This window comes from Vanacampus margaritifer, chromosome 20 (genome assembly GCF_051991255.1).
Source record: "Vanacampus margaritifer isolate UIUO_Vmar chromosome 20, RoL_Vmar_1.0, whole genome shotgun sequence".
Classification (NCBI taxonomy): Eukaryota; Metazoa; Chordata; class Actinopteri; order Syngnathiformes; family Syngnathidae; genus Vanacampus; species Vanacampus margaritifer.
The window spans coordinates 11,630,277-11,657,991 of NC_135451.1; the positions used below are offsets into that span (position 1 = coordinate 11,630,277).

General features: G+C 40.1%; 3 protein-coding genes across 4 annotated transcripts in view; 2 read left to right on the forward strand and 1 right to left on the reverse strand.

The window, feature by feature from the left end:
* The window catches only part of plcd1a (phospholipase C, delta 1a), a 17,471-nt gene extending 16,515 nt beyond the window's left edge, over window positions 1–956 (reverse strand). The window contains exon 1 of the mRNA XM_077553732.1: window positions 763–956. Coding sequence (XP_077409858.1) covers window positions 763–793 — 31 coding nt within the window. The 5' untranslated portion in view covers window positions 794–956. The remainder of the gene's footprint in view (window positions 1–762) is intronic.
* Window positions 1–23,338, forward strand: part of dlec1 (DLEC1 cilia and flagella associated protein) — a 25,419-nt gene extending 2,081 nt beyond the window's left edge. The window contains exons 1-39 of one of the 2 annotated variants that reach the window (XM_077553726.1): window positions 4,723–4,819; window positions 4,976–5,089; window positions 5,284–5,406; window positions 5,476–5,632; window positions 6,330–6,443; window positions 6,522–6,679; window positions 6,749–6,963; window positions 7,051–7,135; window positions 7,223–7,310; window positions 8,483–8,656; window positions 9,184–9,320; window positions 9,415–9,507; window positions 10,904–10,994; window positions 11,067–11,229; window positions 11,554–11,746; window positions 12,142–12,218; window positions 12,289–12,457; window positions 12,545–12,641; window positions 12,742–12,872; window positions 14,280–14,441; window positions 14,536–14,666; window positions 14,740–14,890; window positions 15,868–15,984; window positions 16,068–16,189; window positions 16,286–16,468; window positions 16,905–16,972; window positions 17,053–17,204; window positions 18,195–18,310; window positions 18,397–18,467; window positions 18,570–18,769; window positions 19,666–19,806; window positions 19,879–20,001; window positions 20,088–20,182; window positions 20,246–20,330; window positions 20,408–20,605; window positions 21,316–21,468; window positions 21,533–21,683; window positions 21,782–21,902; window positions 21,975–23,338. In XM_077553726.1, coding sequence (XP_077409852.1) covers window positions 5,006–5,089; window positions 5,284–5,406; window positions 5,476–5,632; window positions 6,330–6,443; window positions 6,522–6,679; window positions 6,749–6,963; window positions 7,051–7,135; window positions 7,223–7,310; window positions 8,483–8,656; window positions 9,184–9,320; window positions 9,415–9,507; window positions 10,904–10,994; window positions 11,067–11,229; window positions 11,554–11,746; window positions 12,142–12,218; window positions 12,289–12,457; window positions 12,545–12,641; window positions 12,742–12,872; window positions 14,280–14,441; window positions 14,536–14,666; window positions 14,740–14,890; window positions 15,868–15,984; window positions 16,068–16,189; window positions 16,286–16,468; window positions 16,905–16,972; window positions 17,053–17,204; window positions 18,195–18,310; window positions 18,397–18,467; window positions 18,570–18,769; window positions 19,666–19,806; window positions 19,879–20,001; window positions 20,088–20,182; window positions 20,246–20,330; window positions 20,408–20,605; window positions 21,316–21,468; window positions 21,533–21,683; window positions 21,782–21,902; window positions 21,975–22,074 — 4,989 coding nt within the window. In that variant the 5' untranslated portion in view covers window positions 4,723–4,819; window positions 4,976–5,005 and the 3' untranslated portion in view covers window positions 22,075–23,338. Of the gene's footprint in view, window positions 1–4,722; window positions 4,820–4,975; window positions 5,090–5,283; window positions 5,407–5,475; window positions 5,633–6,329; window positions 6,444–6,521; window positions 6,680–6,748; window positions 6,964–7,050; window positions 7,136–7,222; window positions 7,311–8,482; window positions 8,657–9,183; window positions 9,321–9,414; window positions 9,508–10,903; window positions 10,995–11,066; window positions 11,230–11,553; window positions 11,747–12,141; window positions 12,219–12,288; window positions 12,458–12,544; window positions 12,642–12,741; window positions 12,873–14,279; window positions 14,442–14,535; window positions 14,667–14,739; window positions 14,891–15,867; window positions 15,985–16,067; window positions 16,190–16,285; window positions 16,469–16,904; window positions 16,973–17,052; window positions 17,205–18,194; window positions 18,311–18,396; window positions 18,468–18,569; window positions 18,770–19,665; window positions 19,807–19,878; window positions 20,002–20,087; window positions 20,183–20,245; window positions 20,331–20,407; window positions 20,606–21,315; window positions 21,469–21,532; window positions 21,684–21,781; window positions 21,903–21,974 lie in introns of those variants that run through there. The other variant, XM_077553728.1, reaches the window with a different exon arrangement.
* Window positions 23,339–24,011: 673 nt separating this feature from the next.
* Window positions 24,012–27,715, forward strand: part of map3k22 (mitogen-activated protein kinase kinase kinase 22) — a 38,637-nt gene continuing 34,933 nt past the window's right edge. Inside the window, exon 1 of the mRNA XM_077554563.1 lies at window positions 24,012–24,487. The gene's annotated coding sequence lies outside the window, so the exon portion shown is untranslated. The remainder of the gene's footprint in view (window positions 24,488–27,715) is intronic.

Here is a 27,715-nt window from a genome sequence, read left to right on the forward strand (position 1 = left end):
ATGGATTAACGTCCTATAACTTCATTAACAGCGCCACACAATGCATTCTGGGAACAATATATATATGCTAATTCATTGAGCATACAATATTTCTCATGCCTACACATTACTGCGTCGTTGACCCGCAAAAATATAATACACCCCACTGGATTGTCGCTAAGCTTTTCCATGCTGCTACAACGAGGCACTCTAACGCAGCCACACCAGTCTCTTACACCAGTCTCTGTGTGACATGCGCACACTCACAGCCGACAACAAGACGCTCTAAGGCACCCATGCTAGTGGACTGTCCGAAGGGAAGATGTATTTTGATTTTGAGTAATTCAGAGCCCATTGGGCCCCGTTTTAGCCACACCCAAAAATACCAGCTAAACCGAAATCATGAAAAACAGTTTATGTTTAGTTTCCACAATAGCATACTACATAATCGTCAGGTTTTTGTACGTTTTTTTGCACATGTTTTAGCAATCACAACATCTGCTGAATATTTAGAAAAAGATTACAGGTTCTTTAATTTTGCGTAATCCTGGACGGTCCTAATAATAAATGTGAGGAAATGCTTGAATAAGAGAAGTACTTCAATCCCTCCCTAGGACCCATTTTTTAAAGATATGTTATACAATCCCATAACTTTCATGACCCAAGACCTATGTTGGCTCACGAGCCTCAAATTGGTAACCCTGCACTACGGTTGTTGTGTTTACATGAAATATTAGATTCGAACTGCAACCGGGCTGTAAATCCGTGCGTCATCCAACTCACTGTGTCTCCTGGCAGTGCCGTTGGCCTCCATTTCGCCTTGGCTCCGAGTGCGTGCTGGGGGCCGAAAGTCCACTTCTCCGTCCTCCTCCTCCCTGATCCCGACCGTAAAACTCGTGTGTGTTATTCAGCTGGAAGTTCACTTTTCTTCCTATCTCGCCTCTGCTCTCTCTGAGGCGCAGTGCGCAGCTGCCAACACCCCCGTCCGCTCTATATGGGCCGGGTTGAGCCCACACCCACTTCTGCCATGCCGGTCTGACAAGTACTTTCATGCATGCAGGAAGGGGAGCTCCCTGGAATTCGACTCATTCCAACCTAGTCAAATGAATTAACGTATTGTATGTGTTCACCGTGCACTGTCAGACTTTTGTGGTGTGTCGTAAGGCTTTCAGGGACCTTGTGTGCGCGTGTGTGATTTGAGATTTTTCTATTCATTTTCACGTTTTCCTTGAAGTATTAGCTGTGGGATTGCGCAACATGGAACCTTTTTAGAAAGGGAGGGGCATGGGCCAAGTCAGCCATTATCGGAAATTCAGACAATAGATGATAATGAGGCGCATTGTGTACTACATGCGCCACATACAGGGATCTGCACTCGTCTTGACAGGTAGCGGCTTGGGTGTCGATGAAGTGCTGCTTCCATGAGGGAAAATACGGTCCATGCGTTTACTGTTAGTCGCCGGCTGTGCGTATAGTGAGAAGTTGTTATGTTTCAGTTCTGTGAGGTTGGGGTTTTGTTTTGATTTTTGGATGTTCTTGTTGTCTCTTGTCTGTGTGATCAGTGTTTTGTTATGTGTTCCTGGTCATCCTGTGTGTGTCTTCCCTTCCACAGGTGTGTCTCATTAGTGTTGGTGTATTTAGTCTGTTGTGTTTGTCCAGTCGGTGTGAATGCATTGTCTATGTTATGTGTGGAAGCTCGTGTGTCAAGTCTTCGTCACAGCCAAGTAGCCATTGTCACAGCCAAGTAGCCATTGTCAAAGCCAAGTCGTCTTAGTTACAGCCAAGTCATCTTCGTCACAGCCAAGTCGTCTTTGTCACAGCCAAGTCGTCTTTGTCACAGCCAAGTAGCCATTGTCACAGCCAAGTTGTCTTTGTCACAGCCAAGTCGTCTTCGGCACAGCCAAGTCGTCTTTGTCACAGCCAAGTCGTCACAGCCAAGTCGTCTTCGGCACAGCCAAGTCGTCTTCGGCACAGCCAAGTCGTCTTTGTCACAGCCAAGACGTCACAGCCAAGTTGTCTTTGTCACAGCCAAGTCGTCTTCGGCACAGCCAAGTCGTCTTTGTCACAGCCAAGTCGTCACAGCCAAGTTGTCTTTGTCACAGCCAAGTTGTCTTTGTCACAGCCAAGTAGCCATTGTCACAGCCAAGTTGTCTTTGTCACAGCCAAGTCGTCTTCGGCAAAGCCAAGTCGTCTTTGTCACAGCCAAGTTGTCTTTGTCACAGCCAAGTTGTCTTTGTCACAGCCAAGTTGTCTTTATCACAGCCAAGTCGTCATCGTCACAGCCAAGTTGACCAGTCTAGTCCAATCCTGTCCAGTCATGGAAACCAGTCTAGTCACGTTCTGTCCAGTCATGGGGACCAGTCTTGTCATGTCCTGCATTTGGGTCTTCCCTCCCTCAATTACTCACGTCCCTCATAACAGCAGTGCCCCTCACCTTAAAAAAAAATTGGGTAAAGTGTACTATATTTTTTTTTTATCAGGAACACCTGGAAATGGTTTTAAATAGTGAACAAAAATGGCATAGTAAGACTTCTTTATTGCCAAATTACAGACATGTATTAGTGCCGATCCAAATTAAAATGGTTAGGACACAAGCCAACCAATTGTGTTCTCTGTGTAGAGTTGACAGGTCTAACAGGTGTGGTTTGAAGCACCTTCCACTTCAACATAACTCAGCCACAATGATCAAGAATAAGCCCAAGTAATAGTCTTAAGGGAGTAGCACCTAGTAACATGTCTGGTGTGTCCACACATAAGGTCTTAACACCCCATTAGACCCGCTGACAGGGCAAAAGCTTCATTCTGTCACATGGGTTTCACCACGTTAGGGTTGAGCGTTGAGGTTCAACATCTCATTAAGAGTTGCAGCTAAAACTTAACAGCCTGTTTGTAGTGATTTTAGGAGCAGATGACATAACATTCCACTTCTTTAAAAAGAAAAAAAAACCCTCCTCATTGGTTGCATTGGGTCATTGTCCATCTGCACTGTGAAGCGCTGCCCAATGAGTTATGAAGCATTTGGCAAAATATGAGCAGATAAAACTGCACGAAAACTTCACAATTCACTCTGAATATATCTGACATGATTCAATCAGGCACTGGCTATTGAACTAGCTCCCACTATAATGGCTGCATATGATATGAACTGCACGCCAACAGTCGACACACAGGGCCCCTTGTGTCAGCCGGCAGCCCGATCGAGTCTCTCGCCGACTGCCGGGCTTGTGAAAACAAGCTAAAAGCTACAAAGTGGGCAAAAACAAAAGAGTCCCTCTCGAGTGTTTTGCTGTAGTTGACTACCTCGGCAATTTGTGAGAGCCACTCATGGGTTCATGGCAAACAAATCCAACGCCACACCTTGAATAACAGTCCAAGCAGGTTTGATTGTGGTGTCGTGTTTTAGTTGTGTTGATAATTGCAGGCGATAAAGTGACCACTTTTTGATAGGAACAACTTGACTCTGATTTACACGGTTTGGTTGCACCTTTCATCACTTGTGTACTGATTATCGGCTAACTGAATTTGGTCATTGCCAACGACATGAGTTTTGAGATTTAAACGGCAGTCCCCCAGGATTGTGAGGTGTTAACCACTAGTCCGCTGTCAAGCCCTTATTACAAAGTTAATTTCCCGTATGTCCCTTAACCCTCCCGTTGTCCTAAAAAATTCCAACACTTGACCCCTATGCGAGGATGGGGTCAAATGATGTTAGGGAGGGTTAAGATTCATACTGTATTGAGGATTTTTTTTCAAGACAAAACACTACTTTGACAGGGTAACAAATTATTTTCTCCAGACTTGCACCAAAATGGTTCTTCCTTTGGCCCTGCCCCTTCAAAAAAAAAAACTAAAAAAAACGTATGCTGTGAAACCATGCAAAGTAGCTGAGTATGCTGAGCTCCTCCACGCATTTGCTTATTCCTTCAATTTGTATATTTTATATTTACATGACACAGCTTTGTGTAGCTGTTTTACTTAGAAAACTGTTAATGGTTGGTATGAACATGCATGGATACATTTTGTGGCTAATCCACATTTCTAGTTATATGCTGCCCCCTGTTGGCGAAAAGCAGTGCTGTTCAAACATACAATGTTTAGTCAATCTATATTGTTAACAAACCAAAACTTGTGATATATGCCAATTAAAATGATTTACAGTTCCATTCCACACATTTCTTTTTCACTTTATGCCTTCATTGTATGCCGTGGGATGGGCTCTAACTATGATAGGCTGCTTAGGTCCTCAACACGTTGCTAGGGCAACGGCCTGTACACAAAATTGCCGCCGGGAGTTTACTAATAACAACGTTCAGAAAGTGAGTTTAGCTTGCATTTCAAAACTCAAGTCGTTTTTTAAATTCGGAGTTATCTGTGGATTTGTGTAACAAATGTCTACTAAAACTACTGGTTAAGAACTCAAACTCTTGAGTGGACCAGTACAATTTCCCAAAATGCACTGCGCGACAGGCGACAGGAACTCCTTAGAACACCTGTGAGTACATTTTTCTAAATTTTTACAGCAAAAATACTAATTTGATTAAAAACGGAAACCCGAGTCTTTAAAAACTACAAAGAAACAACATAACACGTACCTTGTCATAATGTACATGATGTGTTTGATCAACAAACGAGACTAAAACACAATACATGTTGTGCGTTTTTGTTATGACTGTATGTATCCGGTTAAAGTTGTGTTATTTATTTATTAATTGTATTCTTGACTTTTGGTACAGATTTGTGTGTGGTGATGAGAAGGCAAAATGAATGGCGGTCATCGCGACCATGTTGGTTTCCATGACGACCACCGTGACGTGGCAAAATCAACACGCTTGATTTCAAAGTACTGTATTGTAGCCTCTCACCTCGTCTCATTTCGGCTAGATTAGCTTCACATGTGCATTTTTTTTTTAAAGCGTTAAGTTAATTAAAAAAAAAAAAAGAAGTCAAACGTATCCAACTTGTTTGCAAGATGCTAACACTGATGTTTGGTTGCTAGGTGCTTTGTTGATCCTTTTTCAAGGCAGACATGTTGCAGGAGCAACAAGAGCAGAGACCATCTCGGTGGGATCCTCCCGTAGACAGTCACAACCCTGCTTCTGCAAAATCGCAGGTAAGCTAGCTACAGTGGTTCTTAAATTGCGGTTCCCGGACCTTTTATGTTTCAGAGAGACATGGCTACTGGGTCCGCAAAATGATAAATTATGTCAAATCTTTTTCTTTTCTTTTTTTCTAGAGTGTGGGTCAACACATGCACATTAAATAAATGCAATGATTGACCTATTGATTATGTGATTTGTGCAAAAGGACATTTCTCACGTCTTGGCGAGCACCTTCAAGGAGCTTTACACCAACGTAACGCCATGCCACCTTATGAAGGCAAAGGGGAGGAGCAGCTATCATGACAAATATGTCGAAGAGCTCAAACGGGTAAATTCAACTGCGTGAACACAGCAAAATCACAAGCTGCTTGGGTTCTAATGACAATCTTTTTAAAAGGTTCGGGCTGAATACAACCAGCGTATAAAAGAGGCGGATATGCTGGAGACCCACATCATCCACGCCCGAGCTCGGGCGGCTAGCACGGAGCGACGGACCGCAGAACGGATGAAGGAGGACTTCAGGGATGTACATGATCTTCAGGGCCTCCCACCAGGTGACAGAAATATTCATCCACTTGTAAACACATGCAAGCGTTGCACATACTAATTAAAAAAAAAAAAAAGTAACCCTGGAGAACCCACGGGGTCAAATTTGGCCCCTATAAATTCTGCTACTCAAATAACAAAGACCATTTTTTTTTTTTACAAATTTAACTTCAAAAGTCCAGAGTGCCACTTCTGACCCCGGCATGGGGCCATCTAGTGGATGAATATTGCACTTACATGAGCCAGAGTGGTGGTGACAAGATGGCTAAAATGCAACAAATAAAACCCCAAAATTATATTGTTCAATGTAGCTGTGTATTTGATTGATTATTTTTCTTAAATTCTAAATAGTTTACTGACAGTTTTTGTTATTCAGATTTTTCGAAATGATACCCCTAAATCCCAAAAGGGTCAAATTTCGCCCTAATCCTAAATTAGGGAATAAAGGGTTAAAATTGAAAAAAATATATATTTTGGTGTTCAGTGAATTTATAGCAGTCATTTAATGTATAATTCATAATTTTCCAAAGAAGAAAAGGGTTCTTGGGTTCTCCAGGGTTAAAAATTAAGAGGTTTAACATTAGCGATTGTTCGCCTTGACTACATAATAATATAATAAACACTCCTAATTTACCTAACAAAACAATCTAAATGTTCTGGATGGTCTTGCAGACTAATCAGACTTCTCATTTCCGTCTCTTCTAGTCAAGTCAGCTTTTATCTGGCACGTAGATGAAGGTCTTCTCCAAAAAAACGACCTGATTTCGCCATTGGACTACTTAAAGCCGCAAAAAATACAAATGAAGGCTCCGGCAGTTGGTACTTTTTCTCTCCTACCATGTTTGATTCAAGTTGTTTTTGATCCTTAACTCACATTTAATTGCATCGGTCTTTCAGTCAAACCAGATCTTACCAGACCCACCATCGCCTACACCTTGCGCGTGGCCAACGAGCTGCCCGACGGCACCCTGTGGAGGAAGAGGAACGAGTCCGAGTCCAGCCAGACTCTGGAGTGCAGCTCGCTGGTCTTAAAGAACAAGAAGTCACCCAATGAGGTTTGCGGTACGATCTTGAAGCGACATCTCAAAAAACAATGACTTTATGAGTCTTTCTTAACGGAGAAGATACAGAACCAACCCAAGCCGGAATGGATGGACGAACCCAGTGCGACGGATCGGGCGGAGGGCAAAAAAAAACTCCAGAGGATGAAGGAAAGGCAACGCATCCTTCAAAATCCACGCTTCCTGCCTCCAAAAGCTCACCAGGGTGCCGCCTCCATCATACGCCCCCTGGTGGCTAAGAAGGATCACGGGATGGATAGCGTGGAGGGGGCGGAAAGGTACGTTGAACTTCCTAATGCACTTTTTAGTAGAATCCACCAGCAAATCCACCACAATGAATGTAATTTTTTTTTTCTCATCCTAAGCGCTAAAGAAAGTCCCACTCAGGTCTTCCTGGCCAAACCACCTGTTGTGCTCTTCACAGTTTACAGCGTGGGGCAGGTGTATGAGGTATGCCTTGCTGTCCACGGCGCTTGACAATTCCATTGTTTTGAAATCAATCTCAAACTATTTGCTCCATCTTCCCACCGTCTTAAGACAACACTGGAGTTAAAAAATGTGGCCTTTTCCAGCCGAGACATCCGAGTCCTCCCGCCGAGCAGTTCCTACTTCAATATCGGTCTAGGTGAGAGATTTTTTAATTAATTAATTAATTAATTAATTAATTTATTTACTTATTTATTTTAAACGCAATTTAAAACAGTTCTCAGTTGTCAAAATGTTGGCATGGTTTCATCAAAATACCCCATGCAGAGTGGACCAAATATTCACTGCTTCTACACTCTAAAATCAAACGAGCTGTCAAACGATTACAGTTTTTAATCAGATTAATCACATCTTTTTTCCCCCTTTTTTTCTAATTAATAATTTTTTTTTACTATAAAAAAATGATAATAATAAAAAAAAAAAAGAAGAGAGCAATGATGATGACATGTCAAATGGGTAAAATTACCGAATGAACAATACTGAGCTCTCCACGAAAAAAAAAAAAAGATTAATCACATCTTAGAATTTTTATTAATCGCGATTAATCGCTTAATAAAAAAGCCTTTTTTTTAATCTACATTTTTTTGCCCTCGCCAAATTTGAAGAGCTCCGGTTATGTGTTAATTCTTTTGACATTTAATGTTATGAGGACGTCTTCAACATTTTTTGATCCACTGCACACACTCCTCTTTTTCTAATCAGTTAATTACTTGCATAATTGAATATAAAAAAAGATGACCTCGATATTTTGACATGAACGAATGTTCTAAATGTGATACGCCAAACATTCATTAAATGCTTTATTTTAAAGCATGTAATAATTATGTTTATTGCTCAAACACAACCTGTGCTACCTTAAACGAAGCCATCCGCTGTCACGCTAAAGGCTAATCTAGGGTCAAAATTAATAGTGCAATTAATCTGCGTTAATTCATGATTAATGTGATAATTTTTGTGATTAATTAATCAGTTAACCCTTTTAAGTTTGACAGCACCAGTAAAAAAACAAAAACAACTATGAGTAAAAAAATGGACCGATCCTCTATTTTGAGTCAAGAAATGTTTTTTTCAGCGTAAAACAACCCATAAATATTGGTCAGAAATTTTTTGGGGTCATTTTGTATAAAACAACCCAGAAAAATGGATCGGTCCATTTTTGATCCATAATTGGGTTACTTTTGACAAAACTAAATGAACATTCAAGTCCTGTAAATGATCCCAAATGTGTCACTTTTCAGCAAAGTGTTCACAAAAGATATAAGCAAAATTGTGTGGCACGATTTTGAAATGTGTCTTCTTCTTCTTTTCTAGGGAGATTTCCTGGCAAGGGCGGCGTTGTCGCTCCAGGCATGAGTTGTAAGGTCACCGTGCGCTTCGCTCCAGACTCCCTGGCCGACTACGAGGACCGCATCGTGGTGGAAAGTGAAGGCGAGCATGTCCTGGTGGTCCCCATCGAGGCGCGGAGACCGCCTCCTATTCTCACCTGTGAGTCTTCTCCGACATTAACTCATTCACTGCCATTGACGGCTATAGACGTCAAAAATTCATTTGAACTATTTCTATTAGTTTAACATTTTTTTCCACTTCTGTTAACAAAAGTATGAAAACCTAGAAAAAAAAAATATTGTACATTTAGAACAGATATAAAAGTAAAAAGTCATGTGATTAATTACAATTAAAAAATGAAATCGCCTGACGCCCCTAATTTTTAACCCCCCCCCCCCCCCCACACACACACACACAAAATAAAAAAATAAAAATACAAAAAAAATGTCTAGGTTTTCATAATCTTGTTAACAAAAGTGGAAAAAATGTTAAACTAATGGAAATAGTTACAATGATTTTTGGACGTTATTTGACCATTGTTTGGCTTTTTGTTGGTTCTGACCAAGCCATTTCAAAATAAAATAACGCCCAGGGGTTAAAGGCGTCAATGGCAGTGAATGAGTTAAAAGCAGTTTTGCGGAAAGTCCTCGGTTGGTATCCTGATGATCCGGAGACCATGTTTGCAGTGCCGAGTGTTCTGGACTGCGGTTATTGTCTCATCGGGGGAGTGAGATGTGTTGAGTTCCATTGTCAGAACATCGGGCTCAGTGCTGGTACTTTCTTTATCGTCCCAAAGAATCAGTGGCCAGCCACCAACCCCAGGGTAAAAAAAAAAGAAGTTACTTACCTCTATGATTGGTTATTTTATTACTATTAACATACTTTGTTGTTGTTGTTGTTTTTTTAAATCTTCCCAGTTGGTGGTTACCAGTTGTTATTCTGACCAGCCTCCCTTTGCTATCAGCCCGTCTTTCTTTGCTCTCGAACCCGGAGAGACCACTGTAGTCGAGGTGAGGCCGTACTGGACGAAAACAATTTGTACCCTAATTATTATTTTTTGCTTAAATCTTGAAGCACATTTTCCCATTGTCAATAATAAAAATCACCTTTATTGGCGAACTCATGACAATTGAACTCATTCACTGCCATTGACGGCTATAGACGTCAAAAATTAATTTGAACTATTTGTTAGTTTCACATTTTTTTCCACTTTACTTAACAAGAGTATGAAAACCTAGAAAATGTTTTATTGTACGTTTAGAACAGATATAAAATGTGTGATTAATCGGGAGTTAACTCGTGAAGTCATATGATTAACTCATTCACTGCCATTGACGGCTATAGACTATTTCTATTAGTTCAAAAATGTTCCCACTTTTAACAAGAATATAAAAACCTAGAAAAAAATGATTGTACAATTTGAACAGATATAAAAATTGTAATTAATCATTACTTAACTATTGAAGTCATGCGATTAATTACAATTAAAAGTTTTAATCACCTGACGCGATAAAAAGAAAAGAAAAGAATAATAAAAATGAACCCCTAGGTTTTCATACTCTTGTTAACAAAAGTGAAAAAAAAAAGTTTAACTAATAGAAATAGTTCAAATGAATATTTGACATCTATAGCCGTCAATTGCAGTGAATGAGTTAATTACAATTAAAAATGTTAATTGCCTGATGCCCCTAATTAAAAAATGAAAAGAAAAAGATTATTAAAAATTAGGGGCGTCAGACGATTATTTTTTTTAAAATTGTAATTAATCGCATGACTTCAATAGTTAACTCACGATTAATCGCACATTTTATATCTGTTCTAAATGTACAATATTTTTTTTTTTAGGTTTTCATACTCTTGTTAACAAAAGTAGAAAAACATGTGAAACTAATAGAAATAGTATTAATATAGAATTTTTGACGTCAATGGGAGTGAATGAGTTAAGGAGGAAGGCAATTAAATGAATAATTTAAAGGAAAGTCCACCTGTTTTTATCCATCACAGTGGGCGTCCATTTTGCCACTTGCTGTCGATTGAAAATGAAAAATAGCTTTTGCTCAGGCCTCAGGTAACCACCCAACCAGGTTGTGAACGTCAAATGGCCAAATTCAGGAAACAGGTGAACCGTGATTGGTCGTTACCTGAGCCCTGAGCAACTGTGATGTCATTTTCAGTCGACAGCAAGTGGCAAAATGGCCGCCACCTGAAATGGATAAAAATGCAATATTATTCCGAATGGCATTTTTAGACTAGTGGGGGTGCATACACATATTCTTTTGGGTTGACTTCCAGTTTGAGGTCATTTGAGGAGTAATTCAAGGATAAATAAGTAACTTAAGGCAACATTTTGATTCTAATATGCCAAAAAAAGTTGCTACAACTCCACAAGTCCGATTCTTCCTGCAGGCACTTTTCTTCCCGACCACCACCGAACGGATTTGCCAGCTTTTTACCATCGTGTGCGACAACTGCCAAGTGAAAGACATTTGCATTCAAGGTAAGAAGACCACTTTATTTTTTTACTCCACCTTAAAAGTGAAACTCACATTTCACACTTTTCTGCTGGCAGGCGAAGGCCAGCTGATCGCTCTCGAGCTGTTGTCCGTTTCCGGCAAGGATCAGCCCCCAGTTTTGGGGGAGGTGCACGACATCACCGCCGACTACTTTGTCCGATTTGATTCGTGCAACCCGCACACGGTGCAGCTGAAGACGATGGTTATCAGGAATAATGTGTACGTTTCCCTTACGCCATTTTGATGATTAATATAAAATATATTTTTTTCTTTTTTCTTTTTTTTTTTTCTGGAGAGCTCAGTATTGTTCATTCGGTAATTTTACCGATTTGACATGTCATCATCATTGCTCTTTTTTTTTTTTTTATATATATTAAAAAAAAAATATTAATTAAAAAAGAGGGGGAAAAAAGATGTGATTAATCTGATTAAAAACTGTAATCGTTTGACAGCTCATCGTTTGTCATCATCATTGCTCTCCTTTTTTTTAATTTATTTTTTTAAATATATAATACTAATAAAGTCTTAATATCTTTATTGAAGCCACTTGGAGCTGCCTTTTCACTGGCAGATCATGAAGCCGAACCTCCTGCCGCTGCTTCCGGGCGAAATCCCCAAGCCCTGCCACATTCAGTACCACCCCGACAGAGACGACATTTTCCAAATCAGCCCGGCTGTGGGAATTCTTGCACCCTGCCAGGATCGAGAGTTCGCCCTCTCCTTCTCTCCCAAAGAGGTAGAATTACACTCATATTTTTCAGACCTATGGAAAATGTACTTTGTACACTTTTCCTTTCTTTTCTTTGGTCCTTCCTCGGGTCTCCTGGCGGCCTCACGACTCTGGCTGGAAGTGTTCGGTTTAGGTGAACGGTATGGGATTTTTTAATAGGTTTTAGGTGAACTAATGAATATGCACGCACACACGCACATACACATACTCACCCACATAAAAAAAAAGAAAAAAGAAAAAAAAAAGAGAGCAATGATGATGACATGTCAAATTGGTAAAATTACCGAATGAACAATACTGAGCTCTCCAGAAAAAAAAAGGAAAATGTACACAATCCAGGCATTTTTTTACCTAAGAAAAATAGATCAATAGATGTATATTTGTTTGATTTATTGTTAAAGATGGAGGACTACCACAGCGTGTGCCATTTAGTCCTGAGCGACATCCCGCAGCTGCCGTTGGAGTCCGCCGACGAGGGGTAACGCTTCGCCTCCGCGCGGCGGCTTCTTTTCTCCACTTAAATGACAACTTCTCATTTGGGGCGGCAGGGCCGGCAACCTGCAGCCCGTGCGCATCGGCTCCAAGGTGGGCGACGCCACCGTCATGGAGATCGAAGTCAAGGGTTCGACGGAGGCCTTCAACATCCTGCTGGAGCCTTACGCCCTCGTCATCCCCGGCGAACTTTTTGTTTTCACCACCACCACAAGACATTTTAAGGTGCTTTGCTAAACCTGCAATCAGCGAGTCATATGCTTGTGCAGTATTTTGTTATTATTATTATTATGTTAATTCTGTCGATACCAGATGTGGAATTACAGCAAAACGTCGATCTCCTTCCAATGGGACGAAATGAGCGGCAGTTGTCACGAAATAGAAGTGGAGCCCGCAACTGGGAAAATAGGTACGTCGGGGTTTCTTTTTTCTTTATAAACACTGACTGTATAAACAAAATAAAAAAAATAATAAAAAACAAATGCAGTTTTTTTTCCTTTTACCTACAGACGAGAACGAGTGTTTTGTTTTCAACCTGATCGTGACCGGAGGCAAACCGGAGAAGGTGGTGACCAGTCTGCACTGCCACATCGAGCACCGCAAAGAACCCGTCACCTTGGCCGTGGAGGTCACCTTCAAGGTAAGCAGGACCAACGATCCAAGCGTCACCAGAAGAATAACAGCAATTATTATCCCATGTCCAATCCGATTGCACTTATCAGCACTGATAATTTAGCCTGATAAGGTTTTTTTCTTTAATTCAGATTCAGAATTTTAATTTTAATTTTTAAATTTATTTAACTCATTCACTGCCATTGACGGCTATAGACGTCAAAAATTCATTTAAACTATTTCAATTAGTTTAAAAAAAAATTCCCACTTTTTTTAACAAGAATATGAAAACCTAGAATTTTTTTAATTTAACATTTAGAACAGATATCAAATTTGCGATTAATTGTGAGTTAACTAGTGAAGTCATGCAATTAATCACGATTAAAAAATGTAATCGCCTGACGCCCCTAATTTTTTATATTATTTTCTTTTTTTAAATCGCATCAGGCGATTATTTTTTTTAATTGTAATTAATTGCATGACTTCAATAGTTAACTCACGATTAATCACAAATTTTATATCTGTTCTAAATGTACAATATTTTTTTTTCTAGGTTTTCATATTCTTGTTAACAAAAGTGGGGAAAAAAATGTTAAACTAATAGAAATAGTTCAAATGAATTTTTGACGTCTTTAGCCGTCAATAGCACTGAATGAGTTAAAGGAGACATATGATGCTTTTTTTTTTTTTTATTAGCTTGTGCAAGTGAATGATGGTATACTCCACTCAATATGTCATATTAAGTTCAATGTCTGTTTAATTTGCTATTAGAGCACCAATGATGACAATAAAAGCATTTTCAGCCATGGAGGCAGCACTTCGCTACACTACACTATAGGAGTGTAACTATAACAGAAAAACTTCCACAATATCGCTGTCGTTATGCCAGAATATTAAAAGCAGCGCATCTGTTACTAAAGTCAGGTTGATTTCCATTTTTGCACTTCTAGCACCCTCTGGTGTTTTTGTTTTGTTTTTTGTGCAGTTTTTTTTTCACAAGGCATGTTTTGGCCTTCTATGTTTAAAATCCACGTTATTGGTCAGATGTAGGGGAATGTAATATGCTTGTGAACCGAGTCAATATGTGAATAATAATAATAATGCGATAATTTTCATATCGCGACCTTCATATCGTGATAATATCGTATTGTGATGTTTGGATATCGTTACATCCCTACTACACTATGTATGTGTATGTGGCGCGTTGACACTAAAGACAAGCACCCCGTCACCAGCCCGTTCACAACTTCACCAAGAAATGAAGTGTGTGCCACTATTCAGAAGCTAACGCTGTTGCCTGACACAAATGTGCATTCAACAAAACTCAATGCAGCTCTGCTTACCTGTTGGCTTTCATGTATTTTGTCATTTGTCAGACCTTGTAATATTTATTTGGATTTTCAAATTCTTATTTTGTATCAATGTGACTTCCAAGGGTCCCAGCGTGAGCATCAGTGAGCCCAGCGTGGACTTCGGTCTCATGAGACTCGGGGAGCAGAGCCAGAAGACGCTGTACCTCGACAACGTCACGCACCTGGAGGCGGCCTGGATACTGGTGGAGGTGCACAAGAATCAAGATGAGGGCCAAGACCCGCAGGTACGACGCGCTCGCTCACACGTGGCAACACACTTGTCATAAGTTGTTATCAACCGTCTTGTGTGTGTGTGTGTGTGTTTGTGTGTGTTTATAGCTGGTTGTGGAGCCATGCACTGGGTTGCTGCCCCCTTTGACTGGCTGCAATGTGGAAATCCACTTCAGGCCGCAGTTCTGTCAAGAGCTTGAAACGGAGCTGGAGCTGTTGGTGGAGGGTGGGACAGGATGGTAGGAAGGATGTATTGCTGTTATTTGGGGGTACCTGTAAAAAAAAAACTTTGCAACTTTGTGTACTTTGCAGTCACCTGCTGCTAAGAGCGGATGTGCAGTCTCCTCAACTGTGTCTGCTCAATTGCGAGCTGCTCTTTTCAGAACTCTACATGGGCATCACCGCAGAAGGGACCGTCACTCTTTTCAACCAGACCCTCTTGCCGTCCAACTTCTCCTGGGTGGTGCGTGTCAAATTTTAGGAGACATTATTTTAAAATCGGGGAAGCACTGCACAATGGTTCACTCATGTACATGCTTTTGGAAATAGGTAGCCAGCAAAAGATTATCCATCCATATTCCAATTATTACTATACAAGCAAATTAAAACATCAATTTTTATGTTAAGTGTACCCTTTAACTCATTTGCTCCCCAAAACGTATAAATATGTTCTATTTTAAATATTACCATGCTCCCAAAGACATATTTATGTTTTTGCAATGGTAGTTATTGCAAAAACGGCCAGCAGTTGGCAGCAGAGTATAAGAGATCAACCAGGGCCATGTTGCAAAAGGCTCTTTCCCCCCACTGTTTTCAACTGATTTGTGAAGAATGATGAAACTATCTTCAAATGCTAATTGCTGCAAAAGGAAACAGATAGAAATGTATTTTTTTTTCCTGATGGAAGAAGACACTCTAATCTTTCTTTTGGTAGGTTCTATAGCAATAGAACATTACATTATGTGGGCAAAATCAGTCAAAATCCAGTAAAACAGCCTGGAGCGAAGGGGGTTGCTTCAGCGAAAATGACTGGGAGTGAATGAGTTAAAGGGGAAGTCAACCCAAAAAAAAAAAAAAGACAATAATACAGTATGTCATATGCAGCCCCACTAGTCTAAATATGGTATTCTTGTTGATATTGTAGTAGTGGAATATGAGTTTTTAACAATCTCAAGAGGCGGCCATTTTGCCACTTGTGGCGACTGAAGATGACATCAATGTTGCTGAGGTCTCAGGTAACGACCAATCGCAGCGCAGCATCAGAAAACAGGTGAGCTGTGATTGGTTGTTGCCTGAGCCCTGGAGCAACTGTGACGTCATCTTCAGTTGACAGCAAGTGGCAAAATGGCCGCCCCCCTGAGATTGCTTCATAACTCATATTCCACAAATGTAATAAGGTTGACTTCCACTTTAAGATTACTTTACTGATGTCTTCTTCAGGACGAGCTGAAGGGTCAGCAGGCATCTCTTTGTTCAGCCAGTTTTGAACCCCTGTCGGGCACTCTGGGACCAAACGCCAGCTTGGACATCGCAGTCTCTTTCGTATCCCATACAGATGTAAGACACTTCCTGCGATTTTAAACACATCCCAGTGTTTTTGTTGATTGATTTATTTTGATTTTTTTTTCTGTCACTTAAAGTCGGCGCTGAATGATGTCATTGCGCTCTGCGAGGTGGAGGGCATGAGCTCGCCGCTTATTCTCAGCATCCTGGCGCCCACAACTCAGAGACTCAGAGTATCGTATTCGCTCCCTGGTGTCAGGTGGGAATATTCAAGTATAAAAAAAAAAATAAAAAAAAAATCTAAACATTTGATTTATCATGAAGTCATCACTCCCTTCTTCGTCTCTGCCCGTAGTCCCGCTCCGGACGGCACAAGGCAAGCAGAGTTGATAGTTGACTTTGGTGACGTGCTGCTGGCCAAACCTGTCACCAAGCAGCTGCTGATGACCAATCACACCGCCATCCCGGCAATTTTCACCATCCAGGCCGAGTATTTCATCTCCGACGCGTGGAAGCCCAGCAGCCAATCAAAAACAAGGTGCTTGCATGAATATTCATCTTTGAATTTGCTATAGTGTTTAACTCTTTGACTGCCAGACGTTTTCAGAAAAGGGATGCCGTGGGTGCCAGCCGATTTAAGCATTTTGACTGATCTTTTGACTGATCTTTCAAGGTCCACAGAAAATGATGTGTTTGGACTATGGAAACACACCATTCTACCAAATGAAATATTGGACTCTCATCTTTCATCAGAAAAAAAAGTTTGTTTCTACCTTATTCCGTTTTTGAGTAATCAACAATAGAAAATGGTTAGTTTCACCTCTGTTTTGAAACAAACGTCTTTTAACGTCTTTGGCACTCCTCCATAGGATTTTACTAAACGTTATTTAACGTTTTTGGCAGTCAAAGAGTTAATAACAATTTTTTTTTTTTTTAAAAAATACTTTTGCCATGACTCCCACTTTGTAATGAAGATCCCAATACATGAAGAAGCCGCTTCACTCCGTCCAAGCCAGGAAATTAGAGGAGCAATCGCACAAGGGTACGCATGAGTTCTCAAAGTGATGTTTTAAACATGAGGCTGGAATGAGCAACAAATGCAATTTGAATATGCATCGGCAGACTTTGTCAGCGACCTGCTGGCTAACGGGAAAGGCGCAGCCTTCTTCATCGTGCCAAGCGCCGGAACACTGGAACCCTTTGAGACCCAAACTGTGGACGTGACCGCCTACAGCGACATGTGGGGGGAGTACAGAGATAATCTCGTATGCGAGGTAGGGAGTACAATGAATAATGTTTATAACGACCGCAGCGTTGGATTCACAGTTCACTCAAGTAGTTTTGAAGTTTGTGTTAGCATGTTTTTGTAAAGTTTAAATACATGAATAAATCTACCTCACAGCTCACTTTATTCAGTAAAAATGATTTGTTCATGGGGGGGGGGGGGGTGGGTAAACTATGTAAAGCACTTTGAGTTGCATTTACTTTTGCATGAAAAGTGCTATACACATAAAAATGTATTGATTGATAATAACATAATAAAGGACAAAAAATATCTATAAATTACATCCTTTCATTGGATCACATTATTTGTTTAAAATGTCTTCATTATAGTAAAAATATTCAATATTCTTAAAAATATTTTTTTTTCTTTCTTAAAATGTCTTCATTGTAATAAATAAATAAATATAATAATAATAATAATAATAATAATAATAATAAATGTTTTAAATAAATCTGAGAAACTTGGAAGACTTGGAAGTTGCTTCATGAGGTATTTTCTCATTTAAAATAAATAACTTTAAATAACTAAAACGGGCTTTATGTTTTTTTCTCTTTAAATTTTATTATTCAAATACATTTACATTTATTTAAATATGTTACTTATTAATTTAATGAATTAATCATTTATGATTTATTTGAATGTAAATACATTTATTTAAATTTAAATACATTTTAAATGCTCTAATTACAGTATTAAAACTATTTAAAAAAAATAAAATAAGCTTTAATCACTGCCAACTTGGTGGGGTATTAAATCATAATAAAACAATGAAAAAAATTAAATTTACTACGCTAATATCCAATTATATTTAATAAATTTATTGCATCATACAGCAAAATGTTTCTTAATATTTTGAAACCTCATGTAGCTAAATAAGGTGACTGACATATTATGAACTCAGAGTGATGTAGTGCAGTTTTACATCAGTAAACATTATTGAATTCAAGTAGAGACCACCAGAGTGTATCCTCAACGACAGGTGGGGGACCTTGAGCCCAGCCTCCTCGCTATGCATATGACAGTGAAAGGCTGTCCGCTGTACTTCCAAATCACAGGCCCGCGCCCCGATGACCAGTACCAGGGACCCAACGTTCAGTGAGTGCCGCCATCCAATCGCTGCTTTTAATAAGCCTTAAATGTACGATATATAACAGCTTTGTCAATATTGAACACGTCTTTAGGTTCGGCACCCGTTTATCTGGAGGCGACACTATTTCCCGTTCTCTTCGCATCAACAACCCCACCTTGTTTAGTAAGTAGCACTTCTTTCTATGTGTATGTATTTTTAAAAAAAAAGAAAAGAAAAAAAAACGAAAAAAAAAACGAAAAAAAAAACCTTCCCCTTTTTCGACAGATGTTCGTCTGGACTGGGAGACGTACAACGTCATTCCGAACGACCGCAAACTGGTGGACGTTTTGATGTCGTACGGGGAAAGTTTCCCGCTCAAAGAAGCTGACGACAACCCCAGGGGAGCATCGAGACTTCCCAACGGGGAGGCTGCCTGGAAAAGGGCTCAAAGGTTGGGCTCGCGGGCTTCTCGCCGCAGCTCCACTGTGAGTATACGTGCATAAATGACATAGCATAGTTAGTGGAGACACATTTTTACTTTTTTTTTTTTTTTTGGACCCAGGTACGTAGCTAGCAATTTTTCAGTGGGGTGTCTATTGTGACATAACCTCATTTTTTTTTAATCATACCATCCACAGTCAGGATTTCATGAAATGAAATTCACATACTGTATATCCAGAACTGTGCTCAACTTACTCATAATACAAGGAGGATCGAGTCTAACTCATTCACTCCCAGCCATTTTCACAGAAGCAATCCCCTTCACCCCTGGCTGTTTTACTGGATTTTGGCAGATTTTGCAAGGCCCACAGAATATTGTGTTCTATTGTTGTAAAAACGTGGAACCTACCAAAAGAAAGATTAGAGTCTGCTCTTTCAAAAGTATATTTCTATCTGTTTTTGTTTTGCGTTAATTAGCATTAGAATATCGCTAGGTTTCATCATTATTCACAAATCTATTTAGAAATATGAGTAATGAGCTTTTTTTCCAACGTGGCTGGTTGATCTCCTTTGCTCTGCTGCCACCTGCTGGCCGTTTGTGTAATAACTACCATTTATTCAACCGTTCTTTGCAGTATACTCTAGCAAAAAAAAACAAAAAAAACGTATAAATACGTCTTTGGGACACATTTTAAATAGAACATATTTATACTTTTTTTTTAAGCAAATGAGCTACCGCTATTGTGCACTCTCATAGCCTACTTCAATCTCATGTGCTGATTTGCTAGCTAACAACCAATCAGAGTCTTCCGTAACCGACGGCTGATGCCATATATATATATATATATATATATATAACATATAAACTCCATATAGCTCCGCCCCTGTGTTCCATTGCAATAATAATTTCTCACTTTTCTGCCACAACTTGTGATTTCAGGGCACGGAGCGGCAAGGTTATACAACCAAGGGTGAAAACAACAGACTTGGTCAAGCAAAGAAAAAAATGCTGTCTGTCCACATTCGACCTCATGTGGGAGACAAGTCGGATGAGCCCTACTGCGTCACACCACAGCAAATTGTACACAAACAACAATTTAAGCCACTTTGCTTATATTACTTGAAACCAAGAGCGTTTTTTTGTGCCTCCCAGGTGATCCCGGCACAAGGCAGCAACACCGTGCACGTGTCCTTCACCCCACTCACCCTGTCCGCAACATCTTGCGAGTCCAAATGCGTCGGCTTGGCTCTGGGCTTCATTAGCCTGGATTCTGAGGTGACGCGGCTCAGCACACGACTCAATTTAATGAGATAAAAACACACGTGTGGAGTTGTCAGATATCGTGGTTATTTTTCTTCCAGGTGGCTGCCGATGTCCCGGGAAAGGTGACACGGCTCCAGGGTTTGGATCTGGAACCCTTCAGAGTGGATCTCCTGGCGTTGGTCAAGCCCGCAGTGTAAGCAATGTGAATATACCCATCTTTGGAAAAGGGAATGAGTTTTGTTCATCCGGGCCGCAGGCTCTCAGTGCAAATGGAAGACGACAGCAAAGTGTTGGAATTTCACACCTCAGCCGGCGATTTAGTGAAGACAGACGGAGACGAGGTTAGTCCGGCGTTCATGACAAGCATGACAAATGAGCCATCAAATCCATCGCGAATCATTCGGAGGACGATTTGCAGCTGTTTCTGGAGGAGTTCGACAACGTGCAGAGCTTCCTGCTAAAAAACCCCACTGAGATGCCGCTGCGCTTTCGACTCAAGTCTCAGCCGCCATTTTCAGTGCTCAAGGTGCCGACTCGGGCCGGGTCCAGCGCATCCAACAAATCGCCGGCCGCGGACCCCCACGCCCTGATTCTGCATTCACAAAATAGCATACTGGTACAACTTGCACACACAACTCGGGGCGGGGGGGATTAACTCATTTGCTCCCATAAACGTATAAATACGTTCTATTTTACATATTAGCATGCACCCAAAGATGTGTTTTAATGTTTTATTTTTATTTTTATAGAAGGCTTTGATGCAGCCTCTGAACTCAAGAGAATGCTTGAAGCAATGGTAGTTATTATAAAAACGGCCAGCAGGTGGCAGCAGAGTATAAGAGCTCAACCAGGGCCGTTTTGCAACAAGCCCTTTTCCCCTTTTAAACAGATTTGTGAATTATGGTGAAACTTAGCTATATTCTAATGCTAATTGCTGCCAAACAGAAACAGGTACAATTATACTTTTTTTTTTTTTTTTTACTGATGAAAGAAAATACTTTAATCTTTATTTTGGTAAGTTCCATGTTTGTAAAGCAATAGAACACAATATTCTGTGGGCCTTGCAAAATCAGTCAAAATCCAGTAAAACAGCCAGGAGCGAAGGGGGTTGCTTCAGTGAAAAATGGCTGGGAGTGAATGAGTTAATTAAGTTTATTGCTCAGATTTTTTTGTGGGAAAAATAGTAGTTGCTTACACTAACAACTCAAAGGAGCTAATTTACAAAAACATAATCAATGTTGCCAAGTTTGTGACTTTTTTACAGTAGCGCTTGCAACTATTTTTCTCCAACAAGCATTTTTTTTTTTTTTTTTTTTAAATGTGCAGGTGAGGGTGGCCTTCTGCTGCTCGCCATCACTTTTGGATTACACCGAGCATCCGACCGACAGCGTGTCGCTCGTCCCCTGCAGCGACGGTGGATGCAAGCAGCTGAAGATCCAGCAAGATCTCCTTATTCACTACAGCAACAACAGCTTTCAGGTGCGCAGGACGCCGGCTCAATAGTAAAAAAAATGTTCCTGCCAATATCGCCGTCCCGTTTCAGATGGTGCCGCTCTGCGCCCACGTGAAGCTGGCGACGCTGTGCCTGTCCAGCGACCACATCAATTTCGGACTCTGCTATTTAGGCCAGATGCAGGCGAAAGAAGTCAAACTCTACAGCCTGGGTTGCCAAACTCACTGGGCGTTGCTATTAGGTATTCAGCGCCACCCTAAAAGTAGACTTTAGGCGAATTATTTAGTAAAAAATATTTGTGGCATCAACAAATCGTTTGTCTCCCCCGACGTCCGTCAGAGTCGAGTGAAGACGCGTCCCACGTCTTCAGTGTGACGCCCACCTCCGGGCTGCTCCGCCCCAAGGACCACCAACCCACCGGCGACCACTGCCAACGTCTGGAGATCAGCTTCATTGCCAGGTAGAACAACGCGACAAGTGTCAGGCGACTTGGAACTTCATTGTACGCATGTGTGTGTGTGTTACGTTGCAGCGAGGTGAAGCAGTATAAGGCCACGGTGGTGATTAGCTCCATCCTAGAGAAGAGTCCGCTCATCCTGCAGCTCCAAGGCACAGGATCCAGACATATGTAGTTGTAAATGTCTTTTTTTTTTCTCAGCTATTTTTTTTTTGGGTAATAGTTGTATCAACTCATGCTAACTGTACAATTCAAAAAACACTCCTAGTAAGTTTTATTTTATTAAATGAGGCTTTAAAAAAAAAAAAAATCTAATGAGCAGTCATCCAAAACAACACTATGATGTCAGTAAGAATCATGACAACATATAAAAACATTTCAAATTTGTGGAAAATGTGTTTCCACAATTATAACAAATATATCTCCAAAAATATAATACTCTTTTCCAAAATTACAAATATATTTATCAAAAATATTACAAATATATCAAATCAAATGTATTAAAAGTATAATCCCTAAATATAGTTAAAAAATATTAGAAATATTTTCCCCAAATGTATTTAAAAATATTTACAAAAATATTACAAGCATATTTCCAAAAATGTTTTTAAGAAAAAATATTAACATAAAATGGGTATAATAATAATAATAATAAAAGGTTATAAGACCTATAAATAATATTGTTATAAAATATAAAAATTATGATCAAACATAAAAAAAGTATTAGAAAAAAAACTATTAAAATGTGTACAGTAAATAAAATATATTAGAAGTATTAAAATGTGAGAAAACAACATATACAAATATACTGGAATAATATTAAAATGTTTGGTACTAGAGAAAAAGAACCTCTCCTAAAATAGATGCCTCCATTTTTTTCCCTCTCACATAAAAATAAACAAATTAGAACTTTCACACCAGTCACGGCAGACAATAACCACAAAACAGGAAATTAACCTTATCATTTGGTCTAATATCAATTCATGCTTGTGGAGAACAGTAAGCTTCACACAGGAAGATTCAAACCTCTGAACTTTATGCTAACCACTTGCCCACCGATAATTGAATATTACGACGTGTTAATTCCATAATTTCGACAAGTTTGGCAAAGTCTTATAAGGCGGCTTTAAAGTACGAGTATTATTCTAGTTGTAATAAACAGCTGATAATTTGTCTTATTTATGTATGACAGTTAGGAACCTTAAAATTGTATTTAAAAAGAAAAACAACCTTAATGGTTAATTAGTTTTGTGCCAGGATTAACTCGATTTACATTATTTTCCTAGAGGGTAAAAATGGAATTACAATAATCTTAAAGAAATAGATTTTAAGTGTAATGAGACCTTAATGTAAATATGCAAAGCACAAACAAAAGTATGTATAATCTTTGCAAACATCAATGTGAAAGAGATGTTTCATAATAAATGCTTGTCAAACAAGCTCCATTCCTCTCATAAAAAGCAACATGATGGTGGCTCATGTGCCACACAGATCTGCAGCATCCAAAAAAGCTTCCACAAAAAAAAAAAAAATCCACTGAGGGATGCAAATATCCAATTGATATTCTTTGCACTCTTGCAGCCTTACACACACGCACAGCAAGGGCATGTTTGATCACAATGAAGCATTGCTGTGTGCAACCTGATGTGAAGGTCAATGGAGTCTTTGTCATTATTGTCCTTTGCTATTTAGTCCACCGCTGCCCCTCGTTGTGTGCTTTGGGCCAAATCCAAGGGAACATGCACCGGCTATTTTGTTTCTCTTCCGAGCAGCGTTCCCACCTTGGTGTCAGGCGGAAGTTGACTCACTTGGAGGGGAATCGAGAAAGCTCTACAAACAAACCACCATCAGTACACTTCTTTGACTGGTTCAGTTTAAATAATGATTTTGATGTGATTTATTAATTCTGAGCACAGTCACATATTAGTTTTGAGAGGGTGTGCACACTTGTGCAACCAAAGATTACAATTAATTAATTACAATGTACATGTTGTAGGTCAATTATTATTATTTTTTTATTATTATTATTTTTTTAATCACAAAACGTAACAAACCAGATTATTGCCACTGATTGTGTAGTTGCGTGCTTGAACCGCCAGGGGGCATTGTCGCCCACTTTTCTCGACGGCTCGCTTGGAAACGAGCCAACGAAGACCGTCACCACTTCCTGGTCGTGACGCAGGTTCCTACGTCAGAGGCGCGTCCCCTCCACGGTCGCCGCCGCCGCTTCTGCTTGTGTAGTCTTTGCCGAGATTAGCGCGACGGTGGGAGAAAGTTTTCCCCGGAGAAACAGCAACATTCCCGGTGCTGGAAACCACGAAGCCTCGGCTCTGGATGTTCCAAGTGGATAAAAGCCGTCGTTTGTCATTCCAGTCCGTCGGTTTCCGGATATCAACGCGCTGTTTTTTTTGTGTGTGTGTTTTTTTTTTTGGTGGAACATTTTCTCAGCATCAGTTGGGAATCTTTCCTCTCCCTCTTTTGTTTTTTTTTCCCAACTGACTATTTTTTTCTATCTGGGATAACTTACCCCCCCGTCTTTACTCGTCCTGCAAGAAACATTCGAAGCATGGAGACGATGAGGTAACAAGGTAAGATGCACACTTAATCACGCTGTTATTTCCTGTTTACTCTACTTAGTATTGCAATAAACTTTGCTGCCATGACAGCTCGGCGGCTTTTTAGACAATGTTGCAAACTGACAACTTGCTCTTGATTTGATTTTACGCTTCAACATGCATCTGCTCTGATGTTTACATACGACTGACATCCTTCTACGCGCGTTGTTTAGCTTTTGTGCTTGTTCCTGAGTTTAAAAAAAGTGGTGCCTAAAGACACGCGTAAATTTGGACAAATTTAAATACCCATGAATTACGTTTTTTTTTAAATTTAAGTTAGTATGCTAACTGACCAACAGGGGTTGTTTCAGTCTTGTAGTACCATTCTCTGCCACATATGATGCTATTGAGCGTGCTCTACAAAATTAAAGCATGAAAGAGAACACGTTTTATGCTGCCGATTCGGATAACTAACCTTGCTCTTGCACGATGTATTCTCGCGGTACTTGTGAGTTCACAAATTCCCGAGAATGCATCTTGTGCCCATTGATTTTTACTGATACGAACCACTGGTGGTTCGGACCAATCACAGAGTGACGTTGTATTTTGGGGGCGGGATATGCAGCTGTGACGAAAACAAGAAGCGCCGAAGCCGTGGGAAGAAACAAACCAAACATGGCGACACCAGTGGACGAATGTGTGGATGCTGCAATTAATTATGCTCTCGTTGTATCCGCATATCAACATTGCAAAAAGGAAAACATAAACTCAACGCCATGATATCAACTAGTCACAACAGTCGCATGTCGGTGACGACATTTTCATCCTTTGCCGCGATTGGTCGAAACAAAAGTTAGGTAGACGTGCACACGATTCTGCTTCGTCCTATCAGCTCGAAGTGTTGTACAGCATGCCCCGCCTTTCCCGAGCAAATCAACCGGCTACAGTGAAGAACAAGAGCTAGCTAGATGCTAATTTTATGCGAAATGTTATTTGTAACTAGATGTCGACAGAAGTATGCTAAATTGCTAGTGGCAGTTGTTCGTCTTATAATATTCTATACCACAAGAGATGCTAACTAGGCCACTAATTTTTCTCAGCTAAAGAGCGATGAAGAGCAACAGATAGCTCGATGCTAATTTGTGTCACTGTTGTCCTGACATTTCAAATTCAATTAGCTAGATATTGTAAAAATATCCCAAAATGCACAGATAAATGTAAACTTGTAGCTCAGAGTTAGCATGCCTACTGGCTAGTGCAGTTTTACCGGTCTTGTACTACTACGGCCACTCTTTACCATGAGAAGTCACTGCTTTTGTTCTCAGCTGAAACTAGAAAGTGAAGAGGAGCTGGCATATTTTTTGTAGCGCTGTTGTATATACTGCATTTAGTGTGCAAATATTGTAAAATGGAATTATTGAGTCATATCTTGAAGTTAGCATACTGAGCTACTTAGCTAATCCCGGTTGTGTTCATCATCTTAAGTTTGTTTACTTTTGACTTCCACTTGCCGACTATGGAGGGAAAAAGTGCCTTCTAGTAAAGACAATTGTATTGAAAAGTTCAAATGAAATCCTGCTTTCGTAGTTCTGCAAAAACCGGGCCACTTGTCAGACACGTTTGTGCCGTTGCCAAAGGTTACGGTGACTCACGGGCCTGAACGTTGCGTCAAAAGGCCTCGTTTTAGACGTGGCGCGGTTACGTTACGAAGCTGAAGCAAGTTTGCTTTGTGGGTTGGGATGCTTCATTGCTTTCATGCCACCTCGTCTCATAGGTCGAGTTTTTTCGTTTTCGCTCACTTCCACAATGTACACAGGCTGAGCAACAATTGAATCAAGACAGGAAACCCAAATACGCAGACCGTTTTTTTTGCGTTTTAGCCAGACGGCGTCTGAAAGCTTTCAGGGGCCAGCCGAGGTCGGCCGTCCTTATCAGTGAGAGTTCAGGGGTTGAGCCCTCTCGTCCCCCCCTGCCTCTGCCCAACCTCCCGAAGAGGAAGTTGTCCCGATTTGAGCTTTGTCTGCAACGGCTTGTTTGAGCGTGAGGACAATGCTGTCTGCCGCGAGGACGGCCGGATAGACAACACACGCTTGCACGCCAACTTTGGACAAGTCTCGCCTGGGGCAGCTTTGATTTTCCAAATTTGGATATGACAACACTTGGATTTTCTCCCCCCCCAAAATGAAATGTATGATGTTAGACTCATTTTAAATTAATTCAGGACAAGAATGGGCTTTTACTCTGGAGCCTCCATTTTTCTGCAGATCTTTTTAAAAACGTCGTAAGTTCTCGAACTCATAATCGCAAGCAGTGTTTCCCACACCATGTTAATACTTGGGCGGGCCACCCAAGTCAACAGGTGACCACCCAAGTAGATTTCAAGAAAATTTAATAAAAAACAATATATATTAGGGGTGTTAGAAAAAAATCGATTCAGCAATATATCGCAATATTACAGCGCGCAATTCTCGAATCGATTCAATATGTGGCCGACTCGATTTTTTATGGGAATATTCAACAAAACGTCTTGCTTAGGGTTAGGATTTACACATTAAGCATGGAAGAATGTTATGTTAATGCAACATTTAGCCTTAATATTTGATTTCAGTGCTGCTCAAACATTAAACAGACTGTAACCTGAATTTTCAGATAAATATATTTTCATACAAATCTTACAGTGTACATGTACAAGTTTACTGATTAATATTTTCTAAACTTGAGTAAACAAAAAATCGCAATAATCAATTTATAGATTCGTATTGGGATTAATCGGTATTGAATCGAATCGTGATTTATGAATCGTGATACGAATAGAATCGCCAAGTACTTGGCAATTCACACCTAATATATATATATATATATATATATATATATATATATATATATATATATATATAGCATTAGTTCGCCGTTACGCACTTGAGGATCATGAGGTTAGAGGAGACCCAAGTAGCAGGGCTGACCAAAGCAAGCTGAACAATAACAAACAAATAAGTGAGATGGTCTTTTTACAAATCTGTTACGAGCTGTTTTTTTCTCTTCTCTTCTGCTGAAATGGAAAACTCTCGAGTACCAAGAGCCCTAAACCCCGAATTGCTTGACGGCAAAACATAAACACTCTCTCTCTCTCTCTCTCTCTCTCTCTCTCTCTCTCTCTCTCTCTCTCTCTCCTGTTGCTGGACCACAGCTGTTTGACATTCTGTCTCGCCACGAATGAATGAATGCGCTTGTAATAGCGTGTCAGCACATAATGGAGACGAC